This window comes from Panthera uncia, chromosome B1 (genome assembly GCF_023721935.1).
Source record: "Panthera uncia isolate 11264 chromosome B1, Puncia_PCG_1.0, whole genome shotgun sequence".
Lineage (NCBI taxonomy): Eukaryota > Metazoa > Chordata > Mammalia > Carnivora > Felidae > Panthera > Panthera uncia.
The window spans coordinates 131,249,557-131,273,603 of NC_064811.1; the positions used below are offsets into that span (position 1 = coordinate 131,249,557).

The 24,047-nt window shown below is 35.8% G+C and overlaps 1 protein-coding gene across 5 annotated transcripts in view; it reads right to left on the reverse strand.

Annotated features, from left to right (window-relative positions):
• Positions 1-24,047, reverse strand: part of PDGFC (platelet derived growth factor C) — a 203,451-nt gene that overhangs the window by 84,150 nt on the left and 95,254 nt on the right. For 4 of the 5 annotated variants that reach the window (XM_049632345.1, XM_049632347.1, XM_049632343.1 and 1 more), the window contains exon 2: positions 5,050-5,245. In XM_049632345.1, coding sequence (XP_049488302.1) covers positions 5,050-5,245 — 196 coding nt within the window. Of the gene's footprint in view, positions 1-5,049; positions 5,246-16,315; positions 16,377-24,047 lie in introns of all 5 variants that reach the window. The other variant, XM_049632348.1, reaches the window with a different exon arrangement.

Genomic DNA, 24,047 nt, shown 5'->3' on the forward strand with positions numbered 1-24,047 from the left:
CTTGGGTTTAAATAAAATTTTAAAAAATCTTCATAATCAATATTGGTATATTAACAGCACAATTTTTACTCCCGCTGGCCAAAGATGGAACAATTTCAGTTGTAAAGTAAATAATGATACCACTGGATTATAACACAAGTAATAAAATAAATATCCATGAGTCTATACTGATATAAATGACAGAGGAAGGAAGGAAGGAAAGAAGGAAGGAAGGAAGGAAGGAAGGAAGGGAGTTAGGAAGGAGGGAAGAAGGAAAAAACACAAATTTTCTGTTCTGAAAAATTCCAAATAACCCCCTTCCAGGAGACAGAACTTAATCACTCCTCCTTGAATATGTACTGGACTTAGTTACATGCCTCCAGTTAACAGCTAATGAAAGGGAAACATACTTCCTTACCAGAGGAGCAACCCACCCTCAGTGATCAAGATTAACATCATCAGTGATAAGTAAGGGAGACAGAATGTACCTTCTGATATGATATGAGGAGAACAGAATATCATCTATTTGGAATTCTTCCCCCAAATCCATAACCTCAGTGCAATCATGAGAAAAGATCTGAAAAACCTAAACTGAGGGACCTTCTACAAAATATCTGATCAATACTCTTCAAAACTGTCAAGGTCGAGGAATAAAATGAAAGAGACGGACTGTCACAGATTGGATAAGAATGAGGACCAAATGCAATATGCTTATCCTAGAAAGAATCCTAAAACAGGAAAAGGACATAACGAGAGAAAACCACTGACATCTGAATAAAGTCTGTAGTTAAGAGTATTGCAAGAATGTCAGGTTTTCAATGATGCAAATATAACATGGTTACGTAAGATATTAACATTGGAGGAACCCAGGTTAAGAATGTATAGAAATTCTCTGCACTATATTTGCAGCATTCCATAAATCTAAAGTTATTCCAAATTTTAAAGTTTTTTTTTTTTAAAGAAACTCTAAAATCAGAAAGATGACAGGGATACCTACTAAGACAATCTACAGCTTAATAAGAGATGGAAAAGAAAGAGTAGAGAAACTGAAAGGGAGAAAGGAATCTTTTTTTTCACAAATCATGTGATTTTTTTTTTGTTTAAATCCAAAACAGTTCCCAGAATAATTACGAAATAAATAAAAGAGCTTATAGCAAGTGTGCAGGATATAAGATCAATACAAAAAAAAAAAAAAATCAACTGCATTTCTAACTACCAGCAATATACAAATAGAATATATTTTTCAGGAAGGGGATTTTAGCAAGTCTATAAATAATATAAAAATAAATCTAAATAATTATGCATAACATCTCTAAAAGGAACATTTGAAAAATGTATAGATGATAAAGAAGATTCCAATAAGTGGAGAAACAAAAGTTCTCCAAGATAGAAAGTTATTTCTATAAAGATGTCAACTCTCATCAAAATGATTTATATATCCAATGCTATCACAATAAAAATCACAACAGGAGTTTTCAAGGAACTTGGCCACCTATTTCTAAAAATATATTAATGAAAAATAGCACAGATGTTCCAAAAGAGAAGAAACAAGAGGTGAGACTTCCCTATCACAGAGCTTCTACATGCTACATGATTAAGACAGCATCATTAAGACACAACTGAGCAAAGGAACAGAGCCCCAGGTACCAGAACAAATCGTATGCAGAAATCTGATTACAAATCTACTGGCTCTGCGTATCCCTGGGGGAAAGAGTGATTATTTAGTACATGATTCGGGGACACTACTGGATACCCTAATGAAAAACCTCACACCAGAGACAAAAATAATTACAGATGAATCAAAGACTTAAATAACAAAAGCAAAATTTAGGGGTGCCTGGGTGCCTCAGTCGGTTGAGCATCTGACTTTGGCTCAGGTCACGATCTCACAGTGCATGGGTTCGAGCCCCATGTCGGGCTCTGTGCTGACAGCTCAGAGCCTGGAGCCTGCTTCGGATTCTGTGTCTCCCTCTCTCTCTTTCCCTCCCCCGCTCACTCTCTCTCTCTCTCTCAAAAATAAAATAATCATAATTTTTTTAAAAAAGAAAAGCAAAATTTAAATAGCCAAGCAGTCTACTAAGAACCGTATAAAAGATATGAACAGACATTTCACAGAAAAGTAAATATGAGTGGGCAATAATAATATAAAAATTTATCAACCTCATTAGTAATCAGAAAACAAAAATAAAAATTAATATTGAGGTACAATTTTATACTTTCCATACTACCAAAAATGAAAAGAATGACAACCAAAAGGTTGTTGAGAATGTGGTGTAACAGAAATATTTGCATATTGTTGGTAGAAATATAAATTGGTCATTTTAAAAATCAACTTAACTCTACCTACTAACATTGAAAATGTAAATGCATTAAGACAGCAATGTGGTTCTTAGATATAGACTCAGAATTTTTTTTTCTTGTACTTTCAGACAAGGAGAACAAGCCAAACATTCATCAAGTAGAAAAGACCAAAAACGTTCACCATACACCAGAATACTATGCATCAAGGAAAACAAATGATCTAAGCTATCTGCGTCAACATGAACTGACGTTAAAATATCACATTTTTCAGTTTAAATACAGTATTATCCCATTGATCTATATTTCAAACACTGGCCAAAAAAATAACCAACTTACTCTTTATAGGAAAGTACATAGAGAAATGGACAATCGTAAAATTATAGAGAAAATCAGTAGACGGGAAAAAAAACGCTTAGAACAATGATTATATTCGCAGGGACAAGAAGGTGTAATTAGGGAGAAACAAGGGAAAGGAGGTTCAGAATTATTGAAAGTGTCACTTTTCTTAAGTTGAGCCTAATAATGAGTAAAGCTCAGTCACAAGTTAGGCGAGGCATGCTGGATGATGGTTTAATTTTTGTTACTTAACTACTAATATACATCACACACACATGCATATAATGCCTCTCCTGTAACACAACCTCCCAGGCGTGCAGGTGTTAAGTGGCCCGTTTGGCGTTGACCTGTAGGAACAGGAACTAGAGAACGTGGCACAAGAAGGGCTAACATTCTGGCTACTGCTGTTGATGTCTCTGACCCAGAAGACTCCTGTCTTTGGTCAGCATGCACGAAACTGTTGTAGATTAACGTGCTAAGATTTTTCAAGGAGAGCAAAATCTTAAAGCCATCATAATTTTTAACAAGGCTATGGAATCCAGCATATGAAAAGAAGCCAGGAGGCGCAGTCTAGCATGGTGAAAAACTATCTACATGTGTGTTAGGAAAAATGGATCTTAGCATTTGTTTAGGCATAAAATATGAATGGTATCTAGGGCTGCTACTTTCCTTCTCTGGTCTGTTTCCTTATCCATAAAATGAAGGGTTGAATAACAGTCTCTAAAGGCAGCTAGAATAGCTTCCAGTTCTCAAAGTCAAAGATTACAGATGTAAGAGAAAAAAAAATAACATGAAATGCATAGTCACAGAAGAAATGTGAAAAAAAGTCATTACACAAATGTTAAAGATACAAACTGTGATGACAGCAAGTACAAAGTTTATTTCATTTGCATTGAAATATTTATCTGTAATATACCATAAAGTGAAAATTCTCTTTTAACTTGTATATCAAAGAGAAAACAACCCCACAAAGAAGCTCAAGTAAAATATTTTCATGATATACAAATGCCATTGAAGTGAAAAGTCTTCATAAGACCACCCAACCTTGACAAGTGTATTCACATAGGATTTAAAGAGTAATATTTGTATGACATACAGTAGGTGGTCTTTTGCGTGGGTGAAAGACTCCAGCTGACTTTGGTTCATGAATGCCTCTAGGAGAATTATGATGAATTTCTACCTGGCAGACCATAATGTTAGTCTAAACTTCTAATTCTGTTTTCAGAATTGCATTTCTTCTTTGTGACGAAATATCCAAATTTCTTTAATCGTGTGTGTGTGTGTAAGCATCCGTGTGTGTATTTAGGTAGTATGCACCCATGGGCACTGCTTTTTCTTTTAAATACTTATTGTTTATTTTATTGACTTGGCTATTGGGAAGAGAAAATGTAAAATTTTCAGCACTAATCATAACTTAGGTTTTCTGGCACAACTACATTTCTTTATTTGGCTTTTCTTTCTCTACGCGTCATGTCAAATTGTTTTATTCTATATGTACTTTGTGCCATAAGTTACTTCAAACCATTTTCAGTAGATGAACCAATGAATGCATATGTACAGTATGTGTCTCCTGATTTTAAATGAAACATAGCTTAAATAAGGTAAATTTCTTGGATCATCAGAAAAACATGAGAAAAACAGAACAAAAGATGCCATTTGAAATCACATCATTACTCTGGAGAGGATGTGGAGAAACGGGAACCCTCTTACACTGTTGGTGGGAATGCAAACTTGTGCAGCCGCTCTGGAAAACAGTGTGGAGGTTCCTCAAAAAATTACAAATAGACCTACCCTATGACCCAGCAATAGCACTGCTAGGAATTTGCCCAAGGGATACAGGAGTGCTGATGCATAGGGACACCTGTACCCCAATATTTATAATAGCACTTTCAACAATAGCCAAATTGTGGAAAAAGCCTAAATGTCCATCAACTGATGAATGGATAAAGACATTGTGGTTTATATACACAATGGAGTACTACATGGCAATGAGAAAGAACGAAATATGGCCCTTTGTAGCAACGTGGATGGAACTGGATAGTATTATGCTAAGTGAAATAAGTCATACAGAGAAAGACAGATACCATATGTTTTCACTCTTATGTGGATCCTGAGAAACTTAACAGAAACCCATGGGGGAGGGGAAGGAAAAAAAAAGACATTAGAGTGGGAGAGAGCCAAAGCATAAGAGACTCTTAAAAACTGAGAACAAACTGAGGGTTGATGGGGGGTGGGAGGGAGGGGAGAGTGGGTGATGGGTATTGAAGAGGGCATCTTTTGGGATGAGCACTGGGTGTTGTATGGAAACCAATTTGACAGTAAATTTCATATATTGAAAAAAATAAAATAAAATCACATCATTAAAATGAAGCAACTTGAAAAACTATAACAGTCGTTACACTCTGTTTGAATTTCAAGAATATGGTAACTTACTTGCATATGTCATCTTCTGGGTCTTCAAGCCCAAATCTCTCATCAAATGTAAGCTGTATCCAAACATTTTCTTCTACTGCTACTAATCTCCATACCAAGACCATATTTCTTGGATAAGTATGAGGAAACCTCGGGCTGTGAATACTTCCATTAGTAGACACAGTAATAATTCTCTCATGCTGGGGATCTTGTACTCCTAAAGCAAAAATAGAGGCATAGACACACATTTAGAACAGACATCTCGAAAACTGCAGGTTTCAAAATAAATGTTTGTTCTATCATCCATATTTTAACCCAAACATGTGTTGGGTATGTCTCACACAACAGAAACCAAGTATCACTCTTTTCAGAACTCACCCAGAAAAAAAAAAGAATTATTATTATTTTTCATTTTTCTAATATTCATTTTTGAGACAGAGAGAGACAGAGTGCAAGGAGGGCTGGAGCAGAGAGAGAGGGGGACACAAAATCCGAAGCAGGCTCCAGGGCCTGAGCTATCAGCATGGAGCCTGATGTGGGGCTCAAACTCACAAACTGCGAGATCATGACCTGAGCCAAGATCGGACACTTAACTGACTGAGCTGCCCAGGCACCCCAAAAAGGAACTATTTTAACAATATTGAATAAAAACCTCAGTACTTTTATACTTGAAAGAACATAACACATTAGTCTTAATTATTGAAATGTCAAACTACCAACTCATGGATTCCTGAAATCATAACAAAGCCGACTTAAGGCCCTCATCCTCCAAGAACTTATCAAATATGAGTCATATTAAAAAGAAACTTGCATTTAATTCTATTTTTAAAAATACAAACAGTGGGGCACGTGGGTGGCTCAGTGGGTTGAGTGTCCGACTTCGGCTCGGGTCATGATCTCACAGCTCGTGGATTCGAGCCCCGCTTCGGACTCTGTGCTGACAGCTCAGAACCTGGATCCTGCTTTGGATTCTGTGTCTCCCTCTCTCTCTGCCCATCCCCCACTCATGCTCTGTCTCTCTCTGTCTCAAAAATAAAATTTAAAAAAAATGTTTTTAAATACAAATAGTGAATTTGCCCCCATTCTTCAGCAGTGATTGTAGCAACTGTTCATTGAGTATTTATGTTACTCAAATTACATTATTTCACATTGATAAAATGCAATTAAAGACTACTTTTCTTAGAAATTTCTTGAATTTGGGGCGCCTGGGTGGCTCAGTCGGTTAAGCGGCCGACTTTGGCTCAGGTCATGATCTCGCGGTCCGTGAGTTCGAGCCCCGCGTCAGGCTCTGTGCTGACAGCTCAGAGCCTGGAGCCTGTTTCGGATTCTGTGTCTCCCTCTCTCTGTCCCTCCCCCGTTCATGCTCTGTCTCTCTCTGTCTCAAAAATAAATAAACGTTAAAAAAAAAAATTAAAAAAAAAAAAAGAAATTTCTTGAATTTAAAAGACTGAATATCAAGGGTCATGTATTAGCTGTTAGATTTTGAGGTTAAAGAATAACCTGTCTTATTGCTAAAAAAAAATAATAACTTAGTAAGTTGAAGTTATGATTCTTCAAGCAGCTTTTTCATTCTCTTAAACTTGGCTATTTCAACAATCAGTCTGGTAAGTATTATTTTATATGGTCAGGGTTGGAAGACAGGGTTAAGACCAATATAAGTTCTTTGAATATATACCAGTGTGCATTATGAAGAAAAATCATCATATTAGTAAATATGTGTTAGTTGCCACAGAATTTTTAAATTAAATCATTTAATGTCACCATTCTCCTCAGTAATAAGTAACCTATTCAGAAACATGCTCTCTCTTATTGGATGCTAATATTTAATACTGCTATTGGCTATATTAACTTGTATGAAATAATCAGTACTTCTTTTATGCACATAATTTAGCACCAATCTATCTCCTGAGAACATAGATGGATCTATCAAGTTAGATGAATTCTTTTCTATTCTGACAAATTTTCTTTTAAAAATGATGAAAACAGGGGTGACTGGGAGGCTCAGTCGGTTGAGCATCCGACTTCAGCTCAGGTCATGATCTCGCAGTCTGTGAGTTCAAACCCCGTCGCGGTCTGTGAGTTCAAACCCTGCATCGGGCTCTGTGCTGACGGCTCAGAGCCCAGAGCTTGTTTCAGATTCTGTCTCCCTCTCTCTCTGCCCCTCCCCCACTCATGCTCTGTGTCTCTCTCTCTCGTCAAAAATAAATAAATATTAAAAAAATTTTTCTTAAAAATATAAAAAATAAATAAAAATCATGAAAATTTAGGGGCGCCTGGGTGGCTCAGTAGGTTGAGCGTCCGACTTTGGCTCAGGTCATGATCTCATGGTTCATGAGTTCAAGCCCCGCATTGGGCTCTGTGCTGACAGCTCAGAGCCTGGAGCCTGCTTCGGATTCTGTGTCTCCCTCTCTCTCTGCCCCACCCCTGCTCATGCTCTGTCTCTGTCTCTCAAGAAGTGAATGGCTTCACTTAGATTGGCTACAATTTATTATTTGCTCCATTTTGTCTAAAAAAATGTCTGATATAAACCGAGGCACTCATTACAAATATAGCAGTGTATGTTTTTCATATACAATCTAGAAAAACGAATAGCTACGAAAAGATCTGAATTCTATTTTGATAACCTCAGTCACAAAAGATCATTGCCAAAATGTATACACTTAAATGGTGTTTACATCTTTTTTTTTTCTTTATAATTCACATTTCCATGACACTCTAATTAAACATAATTTAAAGACCAAACATCTAGGTCTCCTCTGTGGTCAAAGAATAGTAAACTTCCTTGTAAGTTACTGCTCCCGAAAACTCATCTCTAAATGCAGTGAGGTTTGCCACCAAACACATAGGATTTACACCGGATTGTCAAACTTTCATGTGAATCTCAAACAACCAGGGCTATAATCAGAAAAAAAAAAAAAAAAAAAAACCACACACACACACACATTAAGTTCTACTAAATTAGGAGTCTACATCTGTAGTTTCATTGTTTAAAAAATAATCTTTCTAAACATATAACTTTACTAGTATTTTAAGGAAAAGACAAGTATATATTCTATGACTATTTTATTGAACATGTACGATCCACTGGACAGTACACTCAAAGAAAAGTAGCAAAGAAATAAAACCAATGTTTTTAGGCAAATCACTAAAGTATTTACAACACACTCCTGGCAATGTATTCTAAAGAGGAATCAATCTTGGTTCATCTTAGATAGTGAATTTAGCATGAAAAATGAAAATATATATGAACACTAAATTTAAAAATTTATAATTGTATACCCTTTCACATTATCTTGCCCAGCCTCTCTTAAGGAAAAATTATTGAAAACTAAAGCGAATCAAAAATAGAAAAAAAAAAAGGAAGAAGGAGATAATAGTGTAAATACTAATAAAACACTAATTGGAAAAGATACCTGCTTCTCCTCATGTTCACTGCAGCATCGTTTACAATAGCTAAGACATCGAAACAACTTAAGAGTCCCCTGATGGGTGAATGGACAAAGGAAATGTGCTTTATATACACAATAGAATATTAGCCATAAAAAGGAAAAGAAACTGCAATTTGCAACAACATGGATGGACCTTGAGGGCATTATAATAAAATAAGTCAGACAGAGAAAGATACTTTACGATCTCACATGTGGAATGTTAGAAAAAAAAAACAAAACAAAAAAGGATCTCATAGATACAGAGAACAGACTGGTGATCACCAGAGGTAGAGTGGAGGGTGGGTGAAATGGGTGAAGGGGGGTGGGGTCAAAAGGCACAAACGTCCAGTTACAAAATAAATCATGGGATGTAATGTACTATACAACATGGTGACTACAGGTAATAATACTATGCTGTATATTTATAATTTGCTAAGAGTGTAAATCTAGTAAGTTCTTATCTCACACACACACGCACACACACAAATTTTAACTATGTATGATAATGGATGTTACCTAGACTTATTGTGGCTATCATTTTGCAGTGTATACAGGTATCATATCATTATACTGTGCACCTGGAACTAATATAATGTTATATATCAATTATACCTCAATAAAAATAATAATGTAAATACTGTAAAATTGTTGACTACATATGTACATATATTTCAATGATATATAATCATGTATCTATATTATTCAATTATTTTAGCATTAAGTCAAAGCAATTTCATAATATTTGCCATGCATTTTGTAGTATTAGTCCCCTTAAAGACATGTTTACAATGACGGAAAGAGGGTAAGAATGAGAAAAACGTAACAAGCAATAAAAATTATAATACTTAAAAATGTTTTAAAAAGAACTGAAGAAAAGAGGTTTCTAGATAATATCTAAATAATGTGAAACTCATAATGGGTAACATTTTACCTAATGTAAACAACAAATGTCTCTAATCTTGGTTAGTTTTGGAGTTCTGAAGAAATCTGTTCCTGTTCCATATAGGCAACTGTAGAGACAGGTCACCTGTAAACTGGTAGACTTCCCAGACATCCTGTGAAATTTCTGATGTGTTTACTTCCAAATGTACATTATTCTGAAATTACGTTTTTTTTTTACAAAAATGTTTCTCTAATAGTTGCGTCTCTTTCCAAATCCTTACTTAATAAATACACGTATTTATTGGTCTTATTTGTGCTTTGCTCTGTTCAGTTTCTTTTCTTTCTTTTTTCTTTTTTTTTTTGTCTATAATAATCCTTCTTTATCCTATTCTTGTTAATTTGTTTATATAGATATCTCTGCTTTTGCTCTCATTAACTCTCAATTAACAAACTTCAATTTTAATAATAGTCAAACTCATATGATACACATACACATATGCACAGTTTTACTGACTCCTTTAGCTGGTGCCTTTTTGCCTAGAAAACCCAGAATAATCCCGTCCTAATCTTACCTGATTCTGTATAGAGAAGACAAGCTTGAGCACCATAATGCAAACAAATCTCTTTCCATAAGTTCCAATGTACATAGAAGTACCCTATTTTTACGTTTAATATTTAAAATTCTGACTATTCATACGAAAGTACAATGATATACTACATAGGTTCAATCTACTGTTTCCCATACCTTAAAAACAACAGCAAAATAAAACAAAGGCAATCAACAGCGCTGCCTCCCTCGACTGTTTACAGATTATAATACATTTTCACTAAGGAAAAAGAAAATAATGGTTTTAAGTAAACCATAAAACAAATATAATTATTTAAGATATGCTCCATTGAGATTCTTGAATTTATCCCAGAAGATTATCATTTTACTCCCCAAGGGAATGAATAGTCAAAAAACTTACATATTAGAAACCTCTTATGTTTCATGCTCTGTTCCAGGTGACTGGGATATCACAAACGAAACAAAGCCTTGTCCTCTTAATGTGACAACTTTTAGGACTATACATTAATGTTATTCCTAAGCTAGGTATAGTAGTGAACTAACCTTCAGCTACCAGAACATTCAGATGTTACCTCTTTCAGGATTCCATCTTTGACTTCCACTATAACATTCCTTTAGGACTGCCTATTTTAATCATAATGTATGGGTTTACCTTTCGTACCTCCCACCACACTATTCATTCCTAAAAGACAAACAAGCATGTTACTGAACCCAAAAGCTAACCACCGTCTACCTCTGTGCCTTGCCCATGGCACTACCTAACACATATTGATCGTATAAAAAAATGATATCCCAGAACATGGCAGAAAACAAATTTCCCTATTATTTCAACATTCCATTCTTCATTCTTAAGATCACAGTGACTGCACATGATAAGGATAAGAAAATTTTACAATTGACACTCCCTCTAAGTAAGGTCCTTTAATTCATATTTGATATCTTACTCAAAGTTCATCTATTATAGCTACATACGTATTTCAGCTGAAGGTGATAGGTCACAGAGATTTGCCATTTTCTTAACATGCTTATTTTATTTTATTTTTTTTAATTTTTTTTTTCAACGTTTTTTATTTATTTTTGGCACAGAGAGAGACAGAGCATGAACGGGGGAGGGGCAGAGAGAGAGGGAGACACAGAATCGGAAACAGGCTCCAGGCTCTGAGCCATCAGCCCAGAGCCTGACGCGGGGCTCGAACTCACGGACCGCGAGATCGTGACCTGGCTGAAGTCGGACGCTTAGCCGACTGCGCCACCCAGGCGCCCCTTAACATGCTTATTTTAAGAAAATAGAACATGTTCTATAATTTTACCACACTCTGAGATTTCCATAATTATAATCATTAACTTAACTCTGAAGTATGAATAAACTGATGATAAAATGTTATTTTAGGCAAGACACTTAATATCAGAATTTCCTTTTTTAAACTAAAGATAATCATAAACTGTTTTAAAGTTTAAATGAAATGATAACTCTAAATTCATCACCTTGATAATTGTAAATCAGTATGGATGTAAAGGAGAAACCTTGTCTATCATATTCTGTCTAATTAAAATACAATGAGAGAAAATTCACTATCAGGTATCAAAGGTTTGTGATGCCAGTGAATAGATTGCTATGTAAGATAATGCAACATCGGTCATATGTACAAGGATTCTAATTTTGCAAAGATCAAGTTAATTAAGCAAGAATCGGTGATGTTTAGGCAGTGATTTCAAATTTCTGATTTCCTTCTACAGGTTGATTAGGAGGGGGAAAAAACGTTTATAGAAATTTTGCCATTTCCTTGACCTGAAACTATCTTCAATAAAACATTTAAATTATTTTGCATTTAGAGACATACAAGAATTCACCCATTAGCTGCCTATCTAACTAGAATCAATGACAAGAAGGGGCGGGGGGTCTTTGTTCAGGAAGTTCACAGCAAATCCTCCATATGCAATAAGAAAAAAGTTAATATGGTGAGCATATCCTCAACATCCCATCACTACTGTGAAGCAGCTACTGGAAAAGAAAGGCTGGGATTGACCCTCCCCAGAATTGTGCCTGGAAAACCAACATAAGCCCATTTCCCTCACTGCATGGATCATTTTGATGGGTCAATCAGAGTGAATCCAATGGCTTTTTTTCAACAGTTGGGGTTGAGATCATTTGGGGCAGAAGAAGTGAGATCCAGACTTGTGTAGCCATTAAGCTTGTAACAGAATCCAATCTGAACAAAAAGTTAATGCAGAGAATTAGGCAGATAAATGGCAGCACAGAAAGATGGTGCTAGCCCCAGCTCAAACCACACAGTGAGTTCATGCCATCTCTTGGCTTCTCAGGTACATGTCTAAATAAATCACTTTTATTACTTAAGCCAGTTAGAATTAGAATTTTTTACACTTGCAACCAAAATCATCATATAGCGAACATGTTTGGGTTTGCCTGGGGTGGCCTTCCTTTAGGCCTCTTGTCCTGGTGTGATTATTATTAGTGTTCCCTTTTCACATTCTAAAATATCTGAATTAACATCATAAATAACAGCTAGTAGTATCTATAAAATTTTTCTGGTACTGAGGCATGAGATACTGAATGGTAAAGATTTGACAGTATGGTATATTAGCCTTAAGGTAATGGTAAAAATAATCTAATTTGATTTTATACAATGGGATACTACATTTTCAAATGAAGGCTCAGTTATGAAAGATAATGGGCAATGACATTAGCTATTATGCCACAGGATAAATAGCCAAGTATATAAGCACAGAATCCCTGTGAAGCCTTTTACACACCAATTAATAATGAATACAATTGTATACCCACACCATTATAGTGAACCATGTTTAGGCAATAGTATTATTTTCTTTTTTTTTTTTTTTTTTTTTTTTCAACGTTTTTTATTTTTGGGACAGAGAGAGACAGAGCATGAACGGGGGAGGGGCAGAGAGAGAGGGAGACACAGAATCGGAAACAGGCTCCAGGCTCCGAGCCATCAGCCCAGAGCCTGACGCGGGGCTCGAACTCACGGACCGCGAGATCGTGACCTGGCTGAAGTCGGACGCTTAACCGACTGCGCCACCCAGGCGCCCCAATAGTATTATTTTCTATCCTGTGTTAAGCTGTGCATTTTTAGCCACCCCAAAGAGGCTAAAGTAGAATAGAACTAAATTAGGAGTAATTCACATTACAAAAGAAACATTCCCTTTAAAGATTCACTATTGATTTCATTTTTCAATAGTTAATCAACTCTCCTGTTGAACTAAAACTATTATTCAATGTAGAAAGTTTACACAAAATATCAGAAGCTCTGAAATATTTTAAGCAGGATACATTTATGTGAAATAATATAATTATGACAAAAACTGGCCGATGTCACTAAGCACAAATTCATAATACATAGACAAACAAACAAGCTAACTTAAGAGAAAATATGATCACTAAAGAACCTCATCTGTTTTGAAGACTCAACATCTGTCCATTTTCTATCTACGCTGGACATATAATTTACGACATTCGGATTGGAGTTTACAAGCAATTTCAAATATGGAAGTAGCTACCTATTTCTTTGTGAACATACAATGGATATATACAGTACAGACATTCTGATGGGAAGATGTTTAAAATTCATCCATGAAAATACTAATGAAAAGGTAATCTTTACAAACTTAACTCTCTCACAGAAAAAAAATGCAAGTAAGGCCATTAGTTTATGCCTTTAGTGACTGTTTAAAATATTTTTAAAATTCTTTTTTAGGGGTGCCTGAGTGGCTCAGTCGGTTGAGCGTCCGACTTCAGCTCAGGTCATGATGTCGCAGTCCCTGGGTTCGGCCCCGTGTGGGGCTCTGTGCTGACAGCTCACAGCCTGGGGCCTGCTTCGAATTCTGGGTCTCCCTCTCTCTCTGCCCCTCCCCCACTCATTCGTTCTCTCTCTCTCTTTGTCAAGAATAAATAAACATTAAAAAATTTTTTTAAAATTCTTTTTTAGGCTAAGTTTTCAATTAGGCACATAAATGATTCCTAAGAAACAACAAAATTGGACTATATTTATTTCAGTCTTTACAATTGCTGAAAAATAAGACTTTACTGCTTCCCACTTATGTTTAGTCTTTCCTGTTCACAGGTGAATGCATATAACGTGTAAGTAATAAGCCTACGATTCTCTTATGCATAATACGAAAGGCAGTAAAAATAATAAATCCAATCACTTCTTTACAAAACATGTCCTCCTCCCTTATGTTTTAAATGCTACTAAATGTTGTTGATAAGTGATAAAGCGTTTGCATTTCCATATACAACATCTGAGATTTACACATCATATGGGGAGCAAGATCTTGGGTTTCAGCAGTTAATTCCACACAGCGGCATCAAGAATAAATGGAGAGCAATTATACTGGGACATGATTGCCCCTCAAAGGCTAGCTAATAAGTTTAAACAAACTACGATCATAAATGTTCTAATCTTTCTGCCCTGCTGGAAAACATCATTTCCCCATCCCATACCACCCTCAACAAGTCTTGTCAATCTTCAAGTAATGTTAAGATATAAATAAAATATAAACGTTAAGGCTCTTTAAAGAAATGAAAGTCTTAAGTTAACGGTAGGAAAATAGGTTGCCTGAATTACTTCTCAAAGCAATGATATTTTTTTTATTTTTTTTAACGTTTATTTATTTTTGAGACAGAGAGAGACAGAGCATGAATGGGGGAGGGGCAGAGAGAGAGGGAGACACAGAATCGGAAGCAGGCTTCAGGCTCTGAGCCATCAGCCCAGAGCCGACGCGGGGCTCGAACTCACGGACCGTGAGATCGTGACCTGAGCTGAAGTCGGACACTTAACTGACTGAGCCACCCAGGCGCCCCAAAGCAATGATATTTTTAATTGGCTTGAATATATCCATTAACAGCATTCTTTAGCAATAGCTAGCTTTCTAGCAACAGTGTCAAAATTAAACCGAAGATCCTGAGGCAAAATGTCTAAAAAGAGAAGCTGAACCTACGTTAGAACAGATTCGAGAGACACACTTTTATTCAAAACAGGGACTGAACTGGACTCTAAGGGCTCTAGCAGAAGTTTCTTTTGTGAGGAGAGATTCTTCTTCAACACCTCGTTATCATTCGTTTTTTCAACCGTATTGAAAAATACCTACTTCCCTACCATCTGATCTCAGAGAAGACTTTGAGGATATAACTGTCAGGTTGGACATTGTCAGAGGCCACAAGAAGATTTGAGAGTCCTTCTTTATGGTATTTGCACTGTTTATAATAGTGTAATCCCCCAGCCAGCAAATGGACCAGCTGCATTCATGACCTCCCAGCCAGTAAACAGACCTGTTTGAACATAGCATTTCCTTGAAAATTCTTGTCCGTGAAACCCAGTTTTGATGTTGAAAATTCTCTACCTATGTTTCCTCTAAGTCCATCCATTCCTCTTCCAAGAGAAATGGAACACTGTCCCCCCAAATGGAAAAAAAAAAGATACAGAAACAAATGCCTGGGAGGTCAAGGAGAGCAGGAGAAAACTAAGAGGAAAAAAGAAAACTTATACTTAAATTAACTGCAGCAAGTTTAACAGTATTAATTATCTTGACAAATGGCTATTACTTTTATTCTCACGTTGAGATAGGGCTCTTTAAGAAAGATATGCACTACATAAGCCTTAAGAAAAACTAAACTGCATGATGTAAATTTACACAGATCTATTTCTGTACATCTCCACAAACTATCAACCATTTTATAGCAGTTCTCATACTTCACAATTTGACTACAATATTGTATTCTCATTAAGTCAACCAGAATAAAACAACACAAGTCAACCGAAACAAGCAAAAAAATTCTGATGAGGCAATATACCAATAAAACAAAAACAAAACCTGATACAAGTGTGTATTGAAACTTGTAGTCATTAACAAGAAACTTTTCATTCAGTACTTTCTGCCAAAAGAAAATACTTATAAATGAAGGATGAAAAACAACGTACAAAAAAAGTCTAAGAAACACCAGAATCATCCCTTACACGTGGAGAAACACAATTCTACTCTCTCTACACCACAAGAGTCAGACTAAAATGCCAGGGGAAACTATCCTTTAACATATCAGGGAACAGAGAAATGAGAATAGAGACTTTTCAGTGAGCCCACTACAGTTTGAAGATCATTAGGAATATGAAAACAACACTCGGGCACTGGAATGACCGGATAAAAAATTTACAAATACAGGGGTAGAAAAGACTCCCATTATGAAAGAAAGACATTCAAATCTATACAACCTGTGTTGAAAAAAGCAGGTAAGAGCAGTATACCACCTAAACAAATCCTCTTCTTTAGTATGTATGGTTCAGCATATCAACCTTAATTATGTGAGAATACGTTAGAGCTCATGATAAGAAAAGTTTCAAAATTCAGAGTAAATAAAAATATATGTTTTGCTTACCTTTTAAATGTTCTTTCTCCTCTTTTCTATGCCAGTCCAGATGCTTGGGTATAGTTCCTCCCTGCCAGTAGACGGAGATAGTAAAATTGAGTCTTTTGGTGACCTCGCATCCTAATCTAGGTGGTTCAGAATCTTCAGTTTCAGATTTTGGAAGTAAAAAAATTTGAATGATTGAAAAGACACATAAAGCTTGTAAAAATTATTATGTGAGTCAGTTAAATGAACTTTTATTCATGGTCATTCGTACCAATCTTTAAGGGAGAGGGTCTTGGCTGGCATAGAAAAAAATAAAAGAAAGAGCATTATTTTGTAGGATATATTCCCTTGACTCTTCATTCTTCCCAGAGTTTGCTCATTTACTTAACAAATATCTACTGGATATCACTCATTAGTAGGCTGCAAGTTACTAGCCAGATGCTTTCACATACATTATTTATTTAATGTTTTTAACAACCCTGTGAAGTAATTATCATCCCCAACAATCTTGTCCCAGAAACTGTATCTTTTTTAGTTCCACATGGTGAGCTGACTCTTGCTTGCCAAGTTTCTGCAGTCTTCCTGATGTTCAGTTAATGGCTTCACAGATTTAGGGAGAATGAGTTTCTTCCTCCTACTGATAAAGGAGACCTTGAAGTTGTTGAAAACTCACTTGCCATTGATAAAAACTGTTTATGATTTATTTTGTTTCAAATTAATACATGTCCTCTAAAAGCTTCCAGGAAGAAATTCAAAGGATAAGTTATAGCCATTTTACAGAGGTTAAACTGATCATCTGAAACGTAATGGGGTTCACGGGAATAGCGCTGAATGAAATAGTTTTTTTTTGAGAAATTGTGCATTTAAGATCAAATTCATTGGGATAAACATTAAAGTTTGTGATTACCAATAATCACTTATAAGAATAATAAAATTAGTAACATTTTCCAAAGCTAGTAGAGGGTACTGGTACCTCCTGAGGACAATAAGGAGCAGTCTAGAAGAATATTCAAAACTGATTTGAATACTGATGACATCACAAAATAAGTGGTTCTATTTTCCTTACTCAGTTTCAGAAACAATTCTATTTGTTAATTAAATAGAATATGTCCCTTATCCTTATCACAAATAAAGCCTGGGTTTCACTATTCCTGGTAGTCGTGGTCTGCAAGGTGACTCCAACATAATACACCTTGGGCAGATCAGGTAGTACACAGCCACTCGAACAGAAATACCAAGTTTGATCAAGAATGGCTGATTAAAATAAAACCACTCACTTTTTACACAGTTGCCTTAATCACTCTGCCCAAATGAGTAAGGCAATGATATATCTCTGTATAGTTCTTACAATGATTTTCAGATTATAGAACACTTTCTTACACTATTTTTTCTATCCCACAACCTTAAAAACCAAATGCACTATGCAAGCTTTATTATTGTGAGAATAGTGTTGGTTGGCATAGTAAGTTGATCATATAATTTCTTGTCCACACTAATACATTTTTAAGAATAAAGGAGGATGGTATTCTTAATTGTGTCCCCAATTAATGGTCCCTAGAAAATACGGACATATGACTACCCTAATGAAAAATGACAACATTAAGCTTCAATCCAGAGCTTTTGAGTCTAAATCCTATATTCTTTTCACTCTGCCAGGAAATCTTTCAACATCTATGTGATTAATTTTTAAGCATATGTTTGCCTATTAGTATCCTTTTTCAACATAGCCCACTTAGAGCTTTTTCTTTCTTTTCATAAACTTGGTAATATTATTACATTTATAGTACTTTATTTAAGGTAAGCTAAAACAAAAAACAGAGATTCTGAAACCTTTTCCGTTTAACTGCTGTTTAATGGGTTGTGAGGTGTTTCTACTATAACCAATGAAGCAGGAGACGTTCTGACCAATTATTATTGATTTGCTGGATTCTGGCTCCATTCCACTGTTCAGAACAATAGGTTTGACATTAATTCTATTCCTAACTGTAAACATTCTTCCAGAATTTGGTACTCCTTAAATTCTACATTAACTTAGAGATCATTTAAAACATGTTTAAGGATTAGGATTAAAAATTATGGAAAATGGGGACACCTGAGTGGCTCAGTCAGTTAAGCATCTGACTCTTGATCCTGGCTCAGATCATGATCTCATGGTTTCCTGGGTTAGAGCCCCGCCTTTGGCATTGCAAAGACAGCAGGAGTTGGCTTGGGATTCTCTCTCCCCCTCCCCCACTTGGGCATGCACTCTCTCTCTCAAAATAAATAATAAACATCAAAAAAAATTAAAAGAAATTATGAAAATGAAACTGTACTAAAACATAAAAACTGCTTATCCTTCACAATGAATGCAAGTCTCGCCTGTCTATTCATTTACTTACTTGATTATTTAGTTTTTAAGTATCTGTATGTCATTCAATTAAACTCTAAAAGATTGTGGATTTTTGCCTATATTTTGGTTTGTTTGGTTTTCATTTTTGTTTGTTTTTACTGGTATTGAATCCCTGAAAGTACAACACAGTGACTCATACATAATAAATAATAAATGTTTGTTGACTGGCTGAACTGCCTAGGAATAAAGCCCATGTTGCACCTGCAAGTCTATTTAGAACAAAATTTTGTACATGAAAAGGATGAAATATGGCTTTATTACTGGCCTGTCATTATTTTCCAAAGATCGTTGGTTTGGGAAGAATTGACTAAAATCCCTCACATTATATGGAGAGAAACCAGCAGCCCATTGCATGCCATCAGATAGGTTTCTATGGAATAAAGTTATGTTAAATTCATATTTGGAATTGCTTTGCCACGATTTCTAAAATGAAACTTCCAGCAACTGCAAGATTTCACACAAAGGGCATAATATTCAAGGAAAAAAAAATTGTTATTCCTTTCTGAAATCAAAAGTTAAGTATCTGTTTTGAAAAATAAGATCCCCAGTCTCTTGGCTAGACTTTGGAAACACACATATATACTAGGCAACACAAAATCTGAGATTTTTCTCTTCACAATTCCCTTTCTTACCACAATTCCAGGATCAAAATTTTAGTTAGCCTTATGCTTTAAATTTTCTGTGCCAGATGACAGGTATAAAGGGTAACGGTATGGTAGAGTAATACAGTAGCACCATTATGGTAAAGGGCATGCCAGCAGGATGATCTCGACAGAAGAATATAATAATGTAGGAAGTTTCCGAGACAAAAACAAACCTTGACATGATTTGCTAAATAATGTCTATAATCCTCTGTTCTTTTATAATTGCTCCAATTATAAAACTAGGCTTCAGAATTCCTCAAGTATGTTAAACTTCTGAACCAAGTATTTAAAAACAAGAACTAGGTTGTTTTTTTTGTTTTGTTTTGTTTTTATCCTTTTAAACCAATGGGTTGAGAAAGTTTTGAGCATCTGATGAAAGATATGGGTGCTGAAACCAGAAAATTATATATCTAAAGACAAGCTATTGTACTTTTCACACGATGGCGTACAATTTCATAGATTTCATCCAGCCCCTAAAAACTATGTAGGAACCCTTTTATCTATGAAATCAAGGTTAAGAACACTGTCTCCAAAAATAACTTGTCCATTATAAAAGCAAAACAATGAGTTCTTATTCCAGAATCAGGTGGGCTAACAGTGCCACTTCGGTAAAATCAGTGCAGAACAGTAACAGATTTAGTAATCAGGCATTAAAAAATAAATGCATTCTAAAGGACTAAATTGAGTTTTGGAATGAGCTGGAAAAAAATTTAGATACATGTGTATATGGGTAGGTATTGTGTTTTTTTACATAAAAATAATGACAATATTTCACAAACTTCCAATGCAACTGTATAAACGTATTTAAAATATTTTCTAGAAAAAATGTACCTAAAATATGGAATTTAAAACAACAGCAGAATTCTTGACATACTGAAAAATGTATTATCTGATCTAAGGAAATTTTAAACATTTGTTATCAAGAAATTTACAGGGGCATCTGGGTGGCTCAGTAGGTTAAGTGTCCAACTCTCAATTTCAGCTCAGGTCATGATCTCACTGGTTTGTAAGATCAAGTCCCACCTAAGGGCTCTATGCTGTCATCACAGAGCCTGTTTAGGATTCTTTCTCTCTCTTTCTCTCTGCCCTTTCCCTGCATGCACACACGTGAGTGTTCTCTCTCTCTCTCTCTCTCTCTCTCTCTCTCTCTCAAAATAAATGAATAAACTTTAAAAAAGAGAAATGTATACATAAAAGAATATAGCAGATAATTTCATTACACTCTTACATTTACAAGAATTTATTTACTATCATACTTTTTAAGTGCGAAGGACAAGAGCAGGTGCCAATTTCGGAGCACTAATAGTGGATTAGAAACTGGTAGGCACTCACATGAACTATCTCACAGCAATGCTGTGAGACAGATTTTATCACCACTGCTCTACCAAGGAGAAAACTTCTAACCGGACCAAGACATCATGAACCAAGTAAAAACAACAACAAAATAACAAATGTGGGTCCCACCAGGGGAGATGCTCTGAGCTGCAGGAATGGATTGATGACAAAGCTGTTTTCTTTCAATGCTCTCATCAATACTACCCCTAGGATGAGTAGTAGGAGAAGCTCATGGACTTTAAAAAAGGTGGTGGTTGTCCTGATCCACGTAGGTGGGTCAGACAGCACAACACCTATCTCAGTTGATCCTACTTCTTTTGTGACTGAATTAATAGTGATTCATTTTCAGAAGATACTTAAGACAATATTAGAAATTTCCCTCAATTTTTTTTTAAACAGCAGAAAAGCCTGTTCAGTCAGGTCGAAAAGCAGTAACACAAGAATTGCATATGTTGTTATGTTTGGATCTTAAAGAACTGTTAAAACAATATAATTGAAATCTTTCACCATATTTTCTATTTCATAAGGAAGAGGAAAGAAAGTTTTAAAAAAAATTGGTGTGTGTGTGTGTGTTCATGCACACACACACACACACACATTTAAGTTCCACATTTGTAATTAACATTTACACTCAACACTATAAACTGAAACAGTGTTTTCTTGATAATTGTGCAGTAAGCAGGTTCTCTCTTTCAGTCCTTCAGTGAGTATAGTACAAGGAATTCATGGTAAAACGTATACAGTGGAAACATTATAAATCATCATTGGGTTCAGGATCATGTAATGTAGGGATCATCATTACTTCTCTACTGTTATTGAAGAATGTAAGAGGGATGAAAAAGACAGTCATTAACTGTGATCTCCTTCCTATTTTTTCATGTACCCTCTCCCCATAAAAAAGTGTAATATAACAGTACAGTACAAAAGGTCCAATATAAAAAAAAAGTCCTAAAGAGGGGTGAAATTTTAATTTAAAAAATTTGATTACTTACAAAGTTTATCTTTTAGTGAAAAGCAAAATATTTTAGCATGTGTATTAAGCTGAAATATTTAGTAAATCACATGCAGGGCACATTCTTTTTTTATTATTTTAGAGAAAGAAAGCATGTGCACACATTCAGGGGAGGGGCAGAGGGGCAGAGAGAATCTCAAGCAGGCTGCACATTCAGCATGGAGCCCAATGTGGGGCTTGAACATGGGATTATACCCTGAGATGAAATCAAGAGTCGGACACTCAACTGACTGAGCCACCCAGGGACCCTGTGTACAGAACACATTCTAAGTAGAATTAGATTTCAGAACGATGCCTAAATAACAAGGTGAGTAAGTATTCACTATCTACTGGATTAAGGGCATAAGGCATGGAGCCAGCCTGCTGCAGTGGAGTCCTGGTTCATAAGTCACAGACTCAAGTGTTATTTACTTGAACTACAAAGCTGCTCTCAGCAATATTGCTAGGTGGCCCTTCTACTTCTTGAACTAAGTGACTTTTAAAAGCATATGGTAAGTCTCCATATTCACAGTCTTTAAGATTTCTTTTTGCTTCAGGAGATGGTGGTGGTTGGTGATGATGCAGGTGGTAGAAAGCTAGTATGTTAACATCATGGCCAAGGTCAAGTGTACTTCATTCAAGTGAAGTTATCTATCCAATCTCCCACACCCTGCTGTCACAAGCAGCAAGTCAATCTAGAGGAGGTTTAGAGACCTGAAAAACATTCACCATAACCTCATGAGGTTCATATTTGAAGTGATTTGTCTCTCTTGCTGTTTATAAACATGTGATTATAGCTACTTTTAACGCTTTCCCTATATTAGACAGAGTTCCTAAAATTAAAACCATAAAGCCAAAGGAATCAGTGGAAGTGCTAAGAATCTATGCAAGTGAAAAAAAAAATGTGAACATTAGAATTCAAGCAAAAAAGATCACATCATCTGATTCACTGATAAAGGTAACGTCATGTGAGAAGATCAAATGTTTTGTGACAAAAAAGGCAGTATATAAAATATTATGAATGGCATACATCTGCGAGTTTTAGTGACACTTATAGCTGTCACTAAAAAGAAAGGAAAGCATTTTGAAACTTCAAATGAAGTATTTTTTTTTTATCTAAAGTAAAACTAATTGTGCAGCTGGAAATTAATCCATCATGTTATCACTTTAAAGTCAAATAAAGGGGCGCCTGGGTGGCTCAGTCGGTTAAGCGTCCGACTTCGGCTCAGGTCACGATCTCACTGTCCGTGGGTTCGAGCCCCGCATCGGGCTCTGTGCTGACAGCTCAGAGCCTGGAGCCTGTTTCCGATTCTGTGTCTCCCTCTCTCTCTGACCCTCCCCTGTTCATGCTCTGTCTCTCTCTGTCTCAAAAATAAATAAATGTTAAAAAAAAAAAATAAAGTCAAATAAAATTTCAGCCCTGCAAAAATAAATTGTTCTGAAAATGATTCCTGTGTGCAAACATTGCTATTTGAGAATTATCTGTCACCGGCATTGAAAATGCAAAGGGCAGGTCAGTGCATCTGATAGAGGCTCAAAGTAATAATGCTTTACAATGAACAAAAACACCCAAGGGGAAATAAACAATGTAAAATAATTCTCACAAAATTAGAAGCAAACTATGTTTTCAATACACAGATAATCAATACACACGTTTTCGAGGCTGATTTTAAAATTGTTTTCTATCAGCGAGCGAGCCACCAATTACCAATGGTAAGACATGACAGCTACTGATTAATCTTTTGACTGCCTCATTTTTATTACACTATTTGGCACTACTTTCTAGTTCCTTTCCTACCTTACATATCTTAGCTTCTACAGCACTGGATCCTTTCATGCTTGGAGTTGGGTCTTATCCAAGATTTTATCCTCAGTCTTCTTTCTATACTCTCAAATTTTTGGTGACCTAAAATACTTCCTGAATTTAAATATATACCATTCATAAGCCTATGCCCTTTAAATCTGTAGCAATAGATCAGAATTATCTCCTAAGTCACAAAAGCACATTCCCAAATGCCTCACTGGCCCTTCACATCAGTATATCCTACTCCAAACTCAGGATCATGTATGAGGGCTCATTCTCTTCTGCTTTATTTTTGCATTTCTATTAATGGAATTATCATTTCACTAGCCAGTTAGCCTCAAACTATCATCATTTTCACTTGAACTTTTGTTTATGACATTTTATGTGGTCAACTTGATATGACTGAGATGCATTTTATTTTTTTTTATTTATTTTTTTTAATTTATTTTTGAGACAGAGAGAGACAGAGCATGAACGGGGGAGGGTCAGAGAGAGGGAGACACAGAAACCGAAACAGGCTCCAGGCTCTGAGCGGTCAGCACAGAGCCCGACGCGGGGCTCGAACTCACGGACCGCGAGATCGTGACCTGAGC